Here is an 18,713-nt window from a genome sequence, read left to right on the forward strand (position 1 = left end):
GATGCGTCTCAGCTCAAGATATGCAGCCTTGCGTATGTTCATGACATGTTGGTGCAAAGTGAAAGTACTGTCCAGAGTAACACCTAGGTTTCGTACTGATTGTGTCAATTTAATGTTGGTGATGCTGATATTTATTGTTTGAGGTAAAGGATGTGAATGGGAAAGTATTTGTGTTGTGATCAGAATGGCCTCAGTTTTATCATCATTCATCTGCAGCTTGTTACATGTGATCCATGATTTCACATCAGAAATGCACATCTCTACACCTTGGATAGTAGCATCAACTTCATTTGGGTGGCTAGTACACGCAGCATTGATGTACACCTAGAGGAATCGCATGACATTACACACACACACACACACACACACACACTGTTGATGTACACCAACATGAGTTGTATGACTTTACACATACACACACATCTGATGTACACTTAGTCGAGTTGCATGGCCTTTACTATACACACACCATTGATGACCACCAAAAGAAAAAATAGAACGGGGTCTGGATCACTGACGTCCCTAGTTATACTAGTATTGTATGAAAACGAACGAAGTGCTCCATCAGGTACAATACATAATTAGATTCAATTCCTGTGTACAGTTTGTTTTGACCACGTTGAAATTAAATCTTATATCAAACATATACGCCTTTCATGTTTTACTACCTTCAGTTTACCTTTGTTTAAAACCATTCGTATTTACACTTTCCGAAACAATGGTTTAAACGCACATACAAATCCAGCGCACAGAGACTTGGATTAATCAAAATTCTTGAGGGGATATTTTTGGGAAAGGCTTACATTTTAAATGTTCTGGACTTGGCGTCAAAACTGATAAAACTTTCGGGAGACAGTGAGTTTACATTTTAGGTGTAAAGTTTTCAATTAAGCTTGACGATCGACTTGTCAGTTATCCTATTCGGGAGACAGTGAGTTTACATTTTAGGTGTAAAGGTCTCAATTAAGCTTGAAAAAATGGTACAAGAAAATTATGAAAGTAAAATTGCAGAAATAAAAATCATACTCAAACAGTGATCAAAAAGAGCACTCACACCCATTGGTACGATCTGTAAATTATCCAATTACTCTTATCCATACCATTGCCGTAAACATTCTAATCAAAATTAATATTACATTTAATATTTTATGTGGAATAATTCAATTAATAAATTAGAAGAAAAGTTTTTGAATCATTACGATTTGGGGAAGTTTGAAAATGATAATTGTATTCGAATTTGTAGAAGTATTAAAGATCGCTTGGATTAGACGACTTACATCAACATCGGAAACACAACTTAAATAAATCTTGCCAAAATAATATTAATTTCTACTTGCTTTGGTTAGACTACCTCAAGAAATAAATCATGTTACTCGGTGCCTTTTGGAGACATAGGTTTTGCGCATGGATCAATTTTTAAAATACTTTTTCAGTTAATACGTCTTTTTATTTTTTTTAGATAGGTCTAAATGGTACACTTACAACATTAGAAGAGGTTTCAAATAAATATTTTTAAAAATAAAAAGATAACAATTGGTTTGAAATTGTAATAATAAAATACTTAGTGGATGGTAGTGGACACTTTGTTTTAGAATAAATCGATTTCAGCTTCTTTTTAGTTAAAAAAGTAGGCTAATATAAGTTTTTAATTTGTTGTTTTTGTTGTTTTTGCTCCACGATTATATGTCATGTAATTTGTATTTGTCCTAATTCAAGATATTGGTGTACCTGAGCAGTGACATTTATTTTGTCAACAATATAATACATACCTAAATAGTTCTTTACGAGTATAAATGAAATATCTAGATCAGTATAAATTGTAAACATGTTTACTTCAGTTTGAGTTAAACTCTTGATTCTGAACATAAAAACGTCCAGAAAGGAAATTTCCCATTTTGGTGACAGAGTATTTCCAGAAAACAAAACGGAAATTTTGCGTCCTAGGTCAGGTAAGGGTTATATAAAAATGTCACCTAACAAATATAAATGAAAAGGAGGAGAGATAAGGAGAACAGTTCTGTTACTGTGTATAGAGCATACTGCAAAATCCGGGTGTTCTTAAAGTACACTATGAATGAAATCAATGCCGACAGGAAACAGTTTGCTCGTGTATTTCTTTGCCAAATTCTACACTTCCGAGAGAGTTTCATCTTCTTGAAGATTGGTGCGAATTAATGGAAGTTGACCTAAGTTTTCGAATACCGTTGTATGCGATTGGTGAGCGGTAATTGTCTGCTGTCAAGAGGGCAAGGGAAGAGGCTCGATATGTAATGGAAGATGCTTCTACTTTGACAGTCATTAACTTATCCGCTGCTTTAAATATATTGAGGAATCGTTTGATGTTCAAACAGACTTTGTGAAAGGTGGGTCCCGTATATTTTTGACGGCTGACCTAAAGTGGAATCAGGTGGGAATCGCTATTACCCAAATGTGTAAAGAGTGACTAGAGACAGTTCGTAAACCAGTGGGAATCGCCAAACAGCTATTCCCCAAACATGTCAAGAGTGACTAGAGACAAATCGCCAAAACAGCTATTCGCCAAATACGTAAAGAGTGACTAGAGACAGTTCGTAAACCATTTTGGAATCGCCAAAACAGCTATCCCCAAATAACTAAAGAGTGACTAGAGAGACAGTTAGTAAACCAGTGGAAATCGCTAAACAGCTATTCCCCAAATATGTCGAGAGTTACTAGAGACAGTTCATAAACCAGTGGGAATCGCCAAACAGCTATTCCCCGAATATATCAAGAGTGACTAGAAACAGTTTATAAACCAGTGGGAATCGCCAAACAGCTATTCCCCAAATATGTCAAGAGTGACTAGAAACAGTTCATAAACCAGTGCGGATCGCCAAACAGCTATTCCCCAAACATGTCAAGAGTGACTAGAAACAGTTCATAAACCAGTGGGAATCGCCAAACAGCTATTCCCCAAATATGACAAGAGTGACTAGAGACAGTTCATAAACCAGTGGGAATCGCCAAACAGCTATTCCCCAAATATGTCAAGAGTGACTAGAAACAGTTCGTAAACCATTGAAACAGGTGTCATTGAGATCAAAGAGATTAAGATAGATACTATTTGGTTCAACATAACTGATCAATTACATTTTGAAACTCAGAAACTTGTACTTATTTGGATCATACTGTAAAATTTAATCGTTCAAATGATGCAGATATGATGCAGTGTTACATAATTTTGTGTAATCAAGCAAGGCTGCTTTTATGTAAATTAATTTCTTTTTTATGTGACTAACTATATTGTTGCACAATGTATTGGATAAATCTGTGGAACAACGTTAGTGAATATATGAAATAAAAATAGTTATTGATTGTAATTATATTCTTAGTTTACTAATTAAGCCTTTCAAGATGCAATAATGCCTCTAACCTGTTTTTAAACCATCATGTAGAGCCAGGTTTGTAGCATTAATGAGAAAGTATGTGTTTTCAATGATGATATGAAATATTATCTTGAAGTTTCACGACAACTATGATTCTCATTTTAATTTTCAGATTGGAACAATTTTCTCTTTAAATTTCATATATGAGATTGTTCTTAACAATGACAGACACAATCATTAGTTTGCGGATGTGGCTGTATATTTGCATATAAGACACGTCTGATCTTTTATGTTTAAAATATTTGTGTATATTTATTTAGTTGTATGGATCATGCACTGTGAAGTAAAAATGTCTTATAACGTCTTGCAGGCTTTATTACTATAGTTAGAGGAAACGTTATTAAATATGCATCATATAGGAAAAGAAAGGAATGTTCTTAAAAATTGGCTGGATTTATCAGACGTTCTTTTAATAATCAGGGAAGATGTGGAGTCTTTATATTGAGATCAATAAATTATAAGTAAGCTATCACAACATCCATCCCAACGAAAATCAATACTTTATTTTAGTAATTGGCGAGTAATATCATTACTGAACGTAATTTGCAAAATTAGCGTATACTTGAATAGTAAATATAATAAAGTGGTTTTGATAAATTATTGCATGACGATCAAAAAGGGATTTATTTCTGGCATATTTTGTTTGTGAAATTTAGACTTAAATGTAATAATGTAAATGACATTGTAAGCTAAATATTCCCAATCCTATACTGCTGATTGATTTCTTGAAGACGTTTAAAAAAAAAAAGTTTTTTTTTTTCTAAGATAAAACTTTCTGATTTGGATTCAGTACTAAAATTATAAAACGTGTTTGGTATAAGGAAGCTTATTCGTGCATGCTTCATATAAATGTCAATTGTTTTTTTAAACTAAGGTTGTAGAGAAGGAGATCAAATTTCTCCTTACATATTATTTGTGTGTGTGTGTGTGTGTGTGTTTGTGTGTGTGTGTGTTCAGGTTCTTGTGAAAAATAGTAAGAGATAACAATGAATTAAAAGATTGACCTTAATAATGCTGAAAATAAAGTTAATTCATTATGCTAAAGATATGTAAAATAAATAGTTAAATAACCTTTTGAGCTACATTATAAAAAATGTTTGTATGTAACGTCAGAAGAATGAAAACCACGCAGAAAAGACAAGAGCAGTTTAGACTGGAATATTGTCGAAAACAAATGTTAGATTTTGCCATGAGTTTAATTTAGATTAGGACCAATGACATTTTAAAATAATAAGCATAATGTTTTAAAGACTAGTATAATATAACTGGGATTTCAATTAAGAGATTGTTGTTTTAAAATGTATTTAGAATTCAAGGTCAGCTCGTATTAAAAGACAGGTAATTTCGCAACGCAAGAATATAAGCATTGAGGTTTGAAGATGGTTAAAGATGTTATTAAAGAATTGAATGTGTTATGTTGAGAAAAGCTTTGAAGCTCAAAAATTAATCTTTAACTATATCGCGATTAGATTTCTTAAAAATACTTTCGTATCATATATAAATCACTAATTAAAATAGTAGCAACAAGTTATAGTGAAATGAAGCATGTCAAAATGTAATAAGTAACTAAAAGTTGATATAATTGAAAAGATCATATTTTCACCAATATGACATACTTGAAAATGCTAGGGCTACAAATATTCTGCGTAAAGATTCACATGTAAACACAATGTTGTATTTGATTAAGAGATAAACAATCTAAACATATCAGATATGTGACGTATGTGTCATGAACTTTGTCTCTCCAAAACGTCATCATAACATGACGTGTGCAGTGACTCATGCCTAGTGACTAACTGTGGAAAGAGTATTTTTGTACTTAATCGGATGGAGACTACTTATAAAACCTATCTATCCCCATGACATGGCAAGCAAACGACATAAAACGCGCAACCATTGCATTATTAATTCTAAGTATCAGAGTATATTTTTTGAGGAAGCTAACCTGACTTGGGACTACTATTTCCTTTTACCAACTTGCAGCGACTTGCAGCAAGTTTTCGACAAACTAGTATCTTGACATAGATAATAAAATCCCCCAAAAATGATAAACAAAACATGAAGACCAAATACAAACACCGAACGAAAAACCAAACACGAAGACACAGAATAGAAAATACCGATCCACATACCACCACACCAAATCCAAAAAACCAGACGCAATGATACCGAAACGAAATACCTGATCCAAAAACCAAAAACAGTCATGGAAGCAAACGTAACCCAAATCCTTCGACGCAAACAACAGAAATACAAAACTCGCCCAACTATACAACAAACAATTGGATAAACACTGTAGTATATATGTGTAGGTGTGTGTATGTAGAGAGAGAGAGAGAGAGAATTGAAAACAAAGTAGCTCCAAAATCTCTGGGAATTGTGCAAACCACATATGCACTGCAAGATATTATAATATATGCATCCCAACTACAAAGTCCCAACAATATATGCTACATTCAAAAGTATGGGTCTTCGTAAGCGAAAATCGGTATCATTACATATACTCCAAGAAAACGCATATGAAAGCAAGCTGGTAGCGGACGTCTTCAATGTAGACCATCTGCAAAGGCACGAGATTCGCACACATTTGCAGCCGGTGCAGGACTTGTTTGGCCAGCACTGGCTGTTTCGTACTTGCTCTGGCCAGAGCGTCTAGGTCTTATAAACTTTGCATAAGCGGGTAGATCTGTATTGCCAGATCTTTGCACACCTTTTATACATGATTTAAATTTGTCTGTGCTCCCAGAGTAGTGGTTTCGTCTTTCTTCTTGGTATGCGTTGTATGCACTGGAATTAGATTGCATCGCATAGGTGCTAAACACACCAAGATCACCCAATCGTTCCAGAAACCATACACGTGGATTTCCTGATCGTTTGTTTGCTGTTACACAATTGCAGAAACTAAATGGTGCAGGGTGTATCCCGAAATATCGTTGTTGCATATTGTGGTAGATGTATTCTCCTATGTAGCATTTTGTGTTTGGTGGCTCTTCCACTCTTTGGATTCGGATTCCTAGCACTTCTGCAATGTGGTCCATGGAGCCCAAAGGTATCAAAGTATTTGACATATGAAATGTTCGACATTGAATTACCACACTTCGTAATACCACACTTAAAATTACTACATCATACAGCAGACTGATTATACCTACAATTACCACGCATTAAAGATAGACCACGTATTAAGATCGAATAATCATGCTTAAAATTACCGCACAATAAAGGTTAAATTATATCGCTTAATATTATCTTATTAAAGTTAACATTATGACACTTATTATTACAGCATATTAATGGTAGCATAACTACGCATAACATTACCACATATTAAATGTAGAATTACCAACCATTCCCAATTAGTTTAATGCTATCTGATCGAACCTTCAAAGTTTCACTTGTGTCAAACCACCCTAAGTAGGGTTACTTTATTTTCGACAAAAGTGTAAGTTCAAGTTTTGTCTTCAGACTGTTTCAAGACATTTAGGAAAATATGTATGCATCTGTATTTTGAAGAATGTTTTCGTTCCATGTTTAAAGTGAAATAAAACCACTCTCGGATGTTGGAGATTCCAATATTGAACCATTTCTACTTTAAGGAGGACACTTTGGCCGTGCGTTCCCGCAACCAGACCCATGGCCGACTCATATCCGTGAGTAAATGTAACTGTCATTTGCTAATACAAATTTCATATGGAGGCAAGAATAAAGAAAAACAAAACCATTGAATAACATAAGTTTCTGAACTATTCAGATGTAAACCAGACATTTTGCTAAAGAAATTTCAGGTAGGACTAGTGCATATGCTTCAAAATTAGACTGTTCATGTAATGATGCCTAATACAGGACGTGGTACGCAAATTTAGCAATAACTAACTAGCAATATGGAAATAAGACGAGAACGAACGCATGTTTCTTGTTTTCCTTGCTTTTGGTATCTTTTGCTTTCTGATGGTCCAAACACCAATGCACTTAATGAACTTTTAATGTATTCTTCATTACACACATCCCACCCACCCATATGCACGTACAAACAAAACACAGGGATATATATATATATATATATATATATATATATATATATATATATATATATATATATATATATATATATATATATATATATATATCGTTGTTGCATATTTGTGGTAGATGTATTCTCCTTGTAGCATTTTGTGCTTGGTGGAGCTTCTACTCATTGGATTCGGATTCCTAGCATTTCTGCAATGTGAGTAGCGTAGTAGGACGATTCAGCGACAAGGGGACTTTAATGTTAAAATAGTGTGGTTGCCCTTTGGCGACAAGGGCAATTTAACATGGGGAGCATAGGATAGTCATTATAGCGACAAGGGGAATGCAAGATGGGGAATACCAAATAGGCATTATAGCGACAAGGGGAATTTAACATGGGGAGTACCAAATAGGCATTATAGCGACATTGGGAATTTAACATGGGGAATACAGGATAGACATGATAGCGACAAGGTGAATTTAACATTGGGAATACAGGATAGGCATGATAGCGACAAGGGGAATTTAACATGGGGAATACCAAATAGGCATTATAGCGACAAGGGGAATTTAACATGGGGAATACCAAATAGGCATTATAGCGACAAGGGGAATTTAACATGGGGAATACAGGATAGGCATGATAGCGACAAGGGGAATTTAACATGGGGAATACCAAATAGGCATTATAGCGACAAGGGGAGTTTAACATGGGGAATACCAAATAGGCATTATAGTGACAAGGTGAATTTAACATTGGGAATACAGGATAGGCATGATAGCGACAAGGGGAATTTAACATGGGGAGCACAGGATAGGCACTATAGCGACAAGGGAAATTGAACACGGGGAAATTTAACATGGATGGGTCTGTATAGCGACAAGGGAAATATAGCGTCTGACGTCACGATAAGGGAGATTGGTAACGCTGTAGCAACTAGCGGCAGGTGACGTCACAGCACTGAGCAAAGAGCCGGGCTTTACAGAGAGAATATAGACAAGACATACATTATAAATATACCCCACATTTAAAAATAATTAAAAAAAATTGTTAAAAGGGTTAGGCATGAAATTTCTTTTCCATAACTATGAATGGCCCTGAAAAATGCCTTTGGTTTATGTTAACCTTATTCCATGTTAACATAGAGTGCATGGCATTGGTCTTCTTCTTTTCCTCAAACTCTGTCTCACTTCTGGGCCGTAAATTCAAACCATCTTTAAACAACCTCGCCTTTCCACGTAGATTCTTCTCTTCCACACGCTTGTATCTGTCATCCTGACAATAATCCATGAGGATCAGACATACATAGATAAGTCCGACCTGAACAGGATTCCACGTCGGTCCAAATCTTGGTGACGAGAACAGGTGAAGGAATGCAGTGAACTGCGGTTATTTATAGGGAAAGGGATGATCGAAACAAATTGAGTTTACCGACCAATCCAAACACGCGTCACAAATCCAGTCACCCCACGTCCAATCCGAAGAGAGCAGTATGTGACGTCACATTCCCTATATATAATCGCTAGCGTCTGTGCGCAGTCAATCCATGCAATAGTTTTCAAACATGAAGGAACTCAGAAGACGATGAATTGGGGTGCACCGGCCGTGGAGACTACCCAAGGGAATCCCGACTTACTTCCAGAAGAGGTGAATTTAAATTGGGCTTTTGTGGCTTTTCTTACCTCACGAGAATTTGTTCCGGAACAAGTACCCTCGCCACCTTCTCCTTCTTTACCACACGTGGAGAATTTTAAACAGAGACAGAAAGAAGAATTGTAGAAATTTATTTAGCAGCAAAAGGAAGCAGAACAAGCTTTTCTCCTACAGCAACAGCAGCAAGAAGAAGAGGTAAGAAAAAAAAACAAGAAGAAGAAGAATCAGTAAAGAAACAAGGGTGTGAAAGTCAAACCGTTACGGTACTGTTAGACATTTTAGCGGAGTTGAGAAGTCTGAAACAAATGTATCATACTTCTTTATTACGACCGAAGAGAAAAAGACCTTCCCGAGCTAAACAACCCAACCCTGTGACAACACCTACCGTACCACCCTTATTGATTTCTACCAAATCATCATCGACAGTACGCAAACCAGAAGTAGGCCTTGACCGTGGATAAGGCTTAAGACAGATAAAGTTGATTGTTTGGATCAAAACATATCCCAAAGGTCCTTTTCAGGGCCAACCATTTCTCTCGAAAAGAGATACTAATTCAATTGCCAACATCAATTAAAACCCAAAAATTCCGTTTTTACCCTTATGGTACGTGTGAATGTGTGAGTGCGTGAGTGTATAGTCTTATTCTAAACATCCAAACCAAGAGACACTTACTTTTTATAGACTGTCTTTTCTGGTACTAATTTGTTATAATTCAGTTCACAACATAACACATTAAAAAGTTCATAGGCTTTAACTGTGTCTGTTTTCACTCTCTCTGTTTTTTAAATTTCTTCACTTTCACAATTTTTCCTATATTTCTTCCTCACTTTCTCTCCTTCTTCTTTTCTTTTCCTGTTTCTCTTTCTGCACATGTCTGTGTTCTGCCTTGTGGGAGGCTACCTCTTCTTCTTCCTCTTCATAATTCCTCTCTTCTTCTTCTTGCGCCTGTTGTTTCTTAGGGCAATCTGGAGACCAGTGTCCTTTTTCTTGACAATAATAACAGGTATCTTGACTTTTGTTTCTTCTAGTCCCTGTTTTGCTTTTTTGACGGTCTGGACACTGTGAAGACCAATGCCCATTATTCTTACAGATATAGCAAGTATCTTGACTTTTATCTCGAAAGGAGAGTGAGTAGTCCGTCGGCTTGTCTGAAGAAAATTTTCTGATAACTCCTCGAAAAGCTCCGATGAAAGGTTCGATCTTCGTAGGTTTTTCTATTCAGTTTGTGAGTGAAATGAATAGTGGAAGGCAAGTCACACACCCTTTTTATATACGCTGGTCTGTCATGGATACGAAATGACCCATGGTGTTTCACATGCAGGCATTTGACGTTTTGCAGTCAAGATGAAACGATCGAATCAATTTGAGAAGAAAGAAGAAAGTAAGAGGCAAAAACGTGATCTATCGCCTCGTACCATAGCTGAAGTCTTGGCACAAATTCTTGCCAGTGATTTTGAAGATGACATGAGTGAATCAGAATCCAGACCCAGAAAGTATACACCTAGCCAAAGTTCACCAGTACACCCTGAAAAGTACTATCACATTCTAGAGACGGAAAAGCGCTCCTCTTGAAAATTTAGAACCACGGCTTACACCTACACGGTGAAGTTTAAAGATTTCAAGTCCGACGTACCACTGGAGAAAGCAGAAGGGTTCATCACCGAGGTGTGGGATTCTTTGTTAACGACACTAAAGCGACAATTTCAACCCAAAGAATACGATCGCTTGAGACTTTCCATACAACACGACGGTTTGAAATCCCCTGTATGGATCGAGTTTAGTAGTCCCGCAGAATTTACCCCTTCCAAAGTCGTGGACAAGATTCAACACGTACAACAATCCAATGACCAGTTTGACATTACCGATGGAAAAGCGACACTGCTTATGACCCACGTCTCTCCTCCTCAAGGGACCGGACAACGCAAAAGGGTGTTATTGGTGAACGACCTTCGCAGCAACAAAAAGAGCCTAGTCCAAATTAACAACCCTCAAGACCAGATGTGTTTAGCCCGTGCCATCATGGTCGGACGAACCTATGCCAACAAGAACGACACGGCAGAATGGAAAAGAGCCTGGAAAACTATTAAAACATCGGACAGAGCCAAACAACGAAATGAAGCAGAACTCCTTTTACAACAAGCCGGCCTGTCCAAAGACACAACCTGTGGCATTCCTGAAATGCACAAATTGCAAGATGTCCTAGCTTCACGCTACTTGAAGGTGCACCCTCAAGCAATGGGCGGACCTCTGTTTTTTTTTTGAGGGAAAGACTTTAAAGACGGAAAATACATTCACATCTATCATCACGATGAACATTTCGATACCATTAACAATATCACCGCATTCCTGGGATACAGTTACTACATTGAGACATGCGACTATGGCTATAACAATCGAGAGCAACACAAGCATTATGGATCGAAATGCTCAGGATGTCTGGCCTCTCAACCCTGTTTGGAAAAAGGACAAGAACGAGTACAATGTCCTGTTTGTCTGCGCACTTTTGTCAGCCCTGCATGTTGCCAACAACATATAACAACGCAAGGTCAACAGCAGAAATGTACTTGTCAACTCATGAGATTGTGTCCTACGTGTGGACAAGGCATACGTACCAATAATGCCAAGGCACACGTATGTTCAGCAAAGAAATGATGTCACATTTGTCACCAAATCGTGAACATGGAACAACAATGCTACATGCAAAAATACAAACCCCAACAAGAGCAAAATGATGGCCACAAGAAGAAAGGGAATTTCATCTTTTTCGATTTTGAACGCATGCAAGAGACCGGCATTCACATTCCTAATTTCTGCGTGGCTCATCGAGCGTGTGAAAAGTGCATTGAAGAACCTATCTTTAGTCATTGCCCTCACTGTAGCAAGATTCCCGGAGGACGTGAAAAAATCTTTCGGGGACCGAACACGTTAGCCAATTTTGCCCAATGGGTCTTAGACCCTATCGACGAGACATGGAGCCAAGAGGACATCGAACGTTACGGAGATTGTCATCGCCATGCCACGGTGATGGCCCACAATTTCTCAGGATACGATGGACAGTTTCTTTTGAGATGCTATACGGAACAAGGCACCGAACGTCCCAAAATCACGTTGAACGGAGCCAAATACATTTCCATGCAAGTGGGACAAGTGTAGTTTAAAGATTCGATGAGTTACTTGGCCATGCCTTTGAGTCGAATGCCTAAAACGTTTGGAATGACATAAATGGCTAAAGGGTATTTTCATCTCTTTTTACCGAAGCTAATCAACATACCGTTCTACCCCAATTGCCTGTGTACCGAACAACGAGAAACTTTCCACGCTTGGTACCAGGTTCATGCCTCGGACCCTTTCGACTTTCAGGAAGAAATGTTAAAGTATTGTCGTTCCGACATGAACGTTTTACGGCGTTGCTTTGGAAAATTTCGAGAACTGTTCATGGAACACGGAGGGGTCTATCCTTTGAAAGAAGCTTGCACCATTGCCAAAGTGTGTTCATTAGTATACAGACAACGTTTCATGCCTGAAAACACCTTAGCTGTCACTAGCCCTCAAACGACCAGCTTTGTTAAACGTCAGTTTTCGGTCAAAGCCATACGTTGGTTACATTACTTGTGCGACAAGGAAGACAAAAGGATTCAGCATGCCCGCAACGGAGGGGGCGAAAAGACCATCGGAACGCATTCGGTCGATGGCTGAGACTTAGAAAACCCCCACGATGGTGTACGAGTTTAACTGTTGTTTATTTTACCAATGTCCCGTCTGCTACCCCGATCGTAACACTAAAAATCAGTTTCTACAACGAACCATGGAAGGCTTGTACCAGGACACTTGTCAGCGGCGCCTAAAGTTGGAACAGGAAGGATACCAAGTGGTGGAAATGTGGGAACACGAGTACGATCACCGTATGAAAACCGATCCCGTGTTTAAACGCCTCGTGGAAAGTTACCAGTTCATGGACCCGCTGAACCCGAGGGATAGTTTGTACGGAGGAAGGACCAATGCCACCTGTTTGCTGTACCAAGCGGAAGAAGAGAAAGGAGAAGAAATCAAATACTTGGACGTGTGTTTGCTGTATCCTTACGTGTGCAAATGTTGTCGCTTTCCTGCAGGGAACCAGCAATTGCTGACGGAACACATTGATCTGAAAAACATTCTACAATACGAAGGTTTGATCAAGTGCAAAGGTTTACCTCCCATGGACTTGTACCATCCCGTGTTACCTCACCATTGCCAAGGCAAACTGATGTTTTCCTTGTGCCGTACATGTACCGAAAAGTGTAACCAAGATCAACTTTGTTAGCACACTCAGGAAGAACGAGCCTTGACGGTGACGTGGGTCAGCGTGGAATTGTTCAAAGCTCTGGACATGGGATACCAACTGTAAGAAGTGTACGAAATTTGCCACTTTCCCAAGACTCAACAATGTCACAAGGATGACCCCACTCAGAAAGGCTATTTCCCAGACTACGTGGATGACTTTTTGAAGCTGAAACAAGAACCCAGTGGCTATCCTTCCTGATGTCACACTTCCGAAGACGAAAATATATTCAAAGACAAATAATGGGAGCAGGAAGGCATCGCTTTAGACCACATCGAGAAAAACGAAATCAGGCGATCGTTTGCCAAAGTGATGTTGAATTGTTTGTAGGGCAAAATGGCACAACGCCCGTGTTTACCCAATACGGAATATTTGACAGAACCATCCAGGTACTTTCAGATGATTCACGACAAAGCCAAATACATGAAACACGTGGACGTCTTTCGTGAGGATTTGATCTTAGTAAATTACGAAGAAGATCTGGACTTTGTAGAAGCCGACGAATTTGGAAATGTCATCACTGCGGCTTACGTGACAGGTCATGCTCGCTTAAAATTGTACGAAGCTTTAGAACTGTTAGGGGAACGCGTCCTGTACTTTGACACAGACAGTTGCATCTACATCGAGTGCCCGGGTCAACATCACCCAGATATCGAAGGAGACCGTTTAGGAGCCTGGACAGACGAACGCCCCGACGAGATAATTGTAAGTTTCGCTAGTCGTGGTCCTAAAAATTGCGGCTACGAATACCGGGACAAACAAGGAGAAGTGCACGCGGAGTGTAAAATGAAAGGATTGACTCTGAATTATCGTACCAGTCTAGTGGTGAACTTTGGCGTATTGAAAGAAGCCTTGCAGTCTGGAGAAGATGAAAACTTTAAACAGACCACTCCTGAACCGAACAAGATTGTACGTTTACCCACTCACCAAATCGTCAGTCGACCCTTGGGAAAAGTCAATCATGTATATAAAATGGGACAATGTCCAAGATCGATAGTTCTTTGTGACTACCAAGACCAAACGAACAAGATGAATACTTTCAGAGAAACACAAAACAAGTACAGACAAGCAAAATTCAAGTTTGGAGACTCTGAAGGGGAATGCGATGCTGAGCCTTGCAATTTGAGCAATGCTGTACGCTTTGACCTCAGTGATGCAGTAAAGCATCATGAGAATTGTGTTCTCACTACTACTACTACCCCTATCATGGAAAGTGATGCTGTGCGTGTCAAACCTGATGGATGCGAAAGCGATGCTACTCGTCATCTTGGACACTTTACTGGGTTTCACGGTAAATGCGGATGTCAACCATCACGTCTACCACTCTACCGATGTCATACAGCCCTGAGCAAATACCTATCGATGTCACCCTACCCTCATCGAAACGAACCTGTGAAAGACGAATATTCGTTCCGTGTGCGTTTGCCTAAATACTGCAACTTTGAAAATCGTTTTCAATCGTTCAAAGGAAAATGACCTAATTATCTGGGAGGACCAACCCCTGAAGATTTAGCCAGAACCGGACTTTTCGACTTGGGCAAAGGGGATAAAGTCAAGTGCTTCAGTTGCGGTGTGTCACTTCACCCCTGGGAACGACAAGATTCAGCCTACCTGGAACATGCTCGACGGTCTCCCAGTTGTCACTACTTACCTTTAGTAGAACAATATCAGTAATCCCTGAATGGATACTTTACAAGAGAACATTCATGGTTTGCCTGTGGAGTTGAGAGAGCGCATTTACGGAGAACTGGTGAAAATACAAGTCAAACGTAAAGAACAATTGCATTCATTACGTCACCAGTCTTTAAACCACAGGTACCTGAATGCTATAAGAGGACTGATTCAGGCGAAAGCGTTTCATTGGTCAGACCTTCATCAACTACCCCATGGTTTTAAAAAGGATTGGTTTGTTCTTGATGATTCTATTGCTTACAATGTAAACTTACTGCATCGAATTCCAATTGAAGAGTTAACGATTTACCAAAATCTTTTACACAATGTCAACTTAGTGAAAGAGGACACTTCTGAACGAATTGTGATGTGCAAATTAGTGACTAAACGATTTAGATTCGACACTGAAGTAAATCCATGTCTGTGCAAACTGTACATTTCTTGTGTCAGACAAAAGAGGCTTTAGTATGACCTATTCATGGATACTTTACAAGATAACATTCGTGATTTGCCTGTGGAGTTGAGAGAATGCATTTACCGAGAACTAGTCAAAATACAAGTCAAACGTAAAGAACAATTACATCCGCTATGTCACCGGTGTTTGAAGTACTGGTACCTAAATGGTATAAGAGGACTGATTCATGAGAAAGTGTTCCAGTGGTCAGACTTTGTTCAACAGTTCGAGCAAAGGTATGTTAATGATTTTCGTTACTTCGAGATGCACATACTGCACCGAATTCCAGAAGAAGAGTTAGAGAGTTACCAGAATCTTTTGCGCAACGTCAGCTTAGTGGTAGAGGAAACTGCTGAACGAACTGTGATCTGTAGGTTAGTGATTGAACCTTTTAGATTCGCTACTGGAGTAAAATCATCTCTGTGTAGACAGTACATTTATTGCTTCCGAAATAAAGAGAGTGTAAAAACAGGCTGCCATGCCACGACTTTTGTCACAAGTGATTCCACAGATTTCGTGGAAGGAACTCAATTACCATATTCAGACCGTGGATCACTACCATCAATTATTACTAAAACTGTTTCCGTTCGATTTGGGTCGACAAGTGGTGTGTGTCTTAGTGACTTTTTTTCTAGGATTTCGTTTACCAGCCGATTCCTTGTGGGTTCTTTACGAATAGTACTTACCACCCGAACGGCTTAAATGTTCACGAGAGACTGATTTTACTCAAAGCCTTGCGTTTTCATCTGGATACTCGACCTCTACGGGAAAAAGATTCGTCAACTTTTAGCTACCGAAGACGTGTATGACGATATGGGTGTAGCTTGTGACTTACATCCCCATTGGACAGATGTACGTGCCTGGACGAAATGGGGTTTTGAGGCTTGGACACAAGAAGTGGTCCAGAATCCTCTAGAGTTGTGATCCTTCCTTTCAACGTCCAAAGAAAAAAGTCACTTTTCAGCCTGTCTTGGTGACAGTACCAGAAGAACCCATCATGCAGGACATGACTGTCATGGACATTCCTGAAACACCCTTTCAGGAGGACACTTGTGTGACCTTACCCCCTGTTGAACTTGTCAGATCATTAACCAAATCATGTTGTACAGAAACTTGTTTCTATTCGACGTTGATCGTTTTCATGTGCATTTTATCGTTGTACTTGCGTCTATGGCTTTTATTCATTTTTGTCTTTCGTGTTCATTTTTAAAACATCAATGTGTCATGAAAAATGTATAAAAACTCTGGTCTTGTCTGTTTTCGTGTCACAAGTGACACTCCTAACACCATGGCTACCGCTACTGTCTCTGCTCCCTGTTCCTCCACTTTCAAAGTCATCGACGAACACTTAGATCGTGCCAGTTGGGAGGCTTTGTATCTTCGCAATCCCTTTAACATGCTCATTGCTGGACCTAGTGGTTCAGGCAAAACCGAATTTGTCAAACGTTTGATCGAACATAAACATCATTTAATCGATCGTCCACCTCAACGCATCGTGTGGTGTTACAAAGAGTGGCAGTCGGCGTACAGTCTCTTGCGAGAAAGTCAAGGCGATTCCATCGTGTTTGTGGAAGGCATTCCTAACGAAGACGACGTAATCGTGTCTGACTCCCGTCAAACCCATTTGGTCATTTTCGACGACATGTTAGGAGAAGACGAAGAAGAAATTAAGCTGTGGTTTACGCGCAAATGGCATCATCGTAATGCCAATGTCATTTACATCAGTCTCAATGCTCATTACGTGGTCTTGTTTAAAAGCTCCCAGATAAATCGCAAGTGCAAGTCTTAGCCAAACAGTTAGGAACGCCTTGGCTCACTCAGTTGTACAACGATGCCACTCAAATTCGACACGTCTATTTACTGGTCGGTTTGAAACCCACTACCTCAGATTATTTGCGATTTCGTACCCATTTCTTTCACCACTGGTGTCAAGACGGAGGGCCTGTCCTGTACACGTCTCCGTCCTCGACTTAACCCCAAAAAATCTATAAAAACCTCGGACACTTTTCGTCTGTCTCATACAGTCTCAACATGACGTCCCTTCAGTCTCATTTTCCCGTCAAACTGATTCGTGCATCAGTCGCGAAAAAAATCCACAAATACGTGCTCGTGTCTTAGAAGCCAGTCTCAAAGAAGTCTTAGGATGGTTTACGGTGACAGCACGTCAATTACTGCAAGATATGATTCAGATTCCTCATCAAACAAACGCTTTTTTGATAGAAACAAAGTAGCTTTGACCCAACTGGCCGATCCCCGCATCGACACTCAAACCAAAAAAAAGCAAATCATTTTGAAACATGGATGTAGTGGTCCTTTAGGAGGTGTTATCATTCGTTCCCTCTTAAGATGGGATCCTAATGGTCCCAAAGTTCTCCCCAAGATAAAAGTCAAACGAAGCCCCAAGAAGAAAAATAGCAACGGTGTCAAGACCGGGTCACCACCCCGGAAAAAGAAAAGCCCTTAGAAAAAGTAACAGAGACGTCCTCCGAAAAAGAAAAGCCCACAGAAAACTAGTCACAAGAGAGGTACTTCGGCCAGGATGCAACCTTACATTCGCAAACCATCGTTGGCAAGAACAGCGAACCCCGCGTTTGCCTCCCAATCCCAATTTGAACGAGATGTCCCAGTTACAACACGAATTACAGTCCTTGATGGATCGCCACGATTTGTCCGAAACAAAAAAATCACAAAAGAACGGTCGACTCTTGCAACGACTGCAACTCTTTCACCAGAAAGGTTTAGACGAAACAGCTCTACCCACTCTGGACGATTTTAAGACCTTGATAAAAGTCCAGTACCATCACCACTGCCACCACTACTACTGCCAGTGACCAAGACAGAAAAAAGAGAAGAAGAAGGGTTTCAAACTCCAACAGAAAAAGAACGCAAGTTAACAACACCACCTACCTCCAGAATTGGATGGATTAAAAAGATGATGACCACGCTTTCTTCTTCAGAAGAGAAAAAGAAGGTGAAGACAGAAGTGAAACAAGAACCGATATCCATGTTCAGACATCCTCCTCCTCGACACCTATCGCTGGTCGACACACAATGTATTACAAACCAACAAAATACCCCACGAGAAAAAGAGTAGCATCCTCAAAGAGTGGGTGCATTATTAACAAAAAAAAAATGAAAAAGATGTTAGCCAGAATTTACTGCGATCCATCTTATCGTGCTGCCTAAACTCGACTGAAAAGTCT

General features: G+C 39.2%; 1 protein-coding gene across 8 annotated transcripts in view; it reads left to right on the top strand.

The window, feature by feature from the left end:
* LOC149803951 (inter-alpha-trypsin inhibitor heavy chain H3-like) overlaps positions 1–18,713 on the top strand; it is a 118,942-nt gene that overhangs the window by 25,988 nt on the left and 74,241 nt on the right. For all 8 annotated transcript variants that reach the window (XM_089953780.1, XM_089953773.1, XM_089953776.1 and 5 more), the window contains exon 10: positions 7,001–7,054. In XM_089953780.1, coding sequence (XP_089809906.1) covers positions 7,001–7,054 — 54 coding nt within the window. The remainder of the gene's footprint in view (positions 1–7,000; positions 7,055–18,713) is intronic.

The sequence above is a fragment of the Sinohyriopsis cumingii genome, chromosome 3 (genome assembly GCF_028554795.1).
Source record: "Sinohyriopsis cumingii isolate HCF-2022 chromosome 3, ASM2855479v2, whole genome shotgun sequence".
In the NCBI taxonomy this organism is placed as follows: Eukaryota; Metazoa; Mollusca; class Bivalvia; order Unionida; family Unionidae; genus Sinohyriopsis; species Sinohyriopsis cumingii.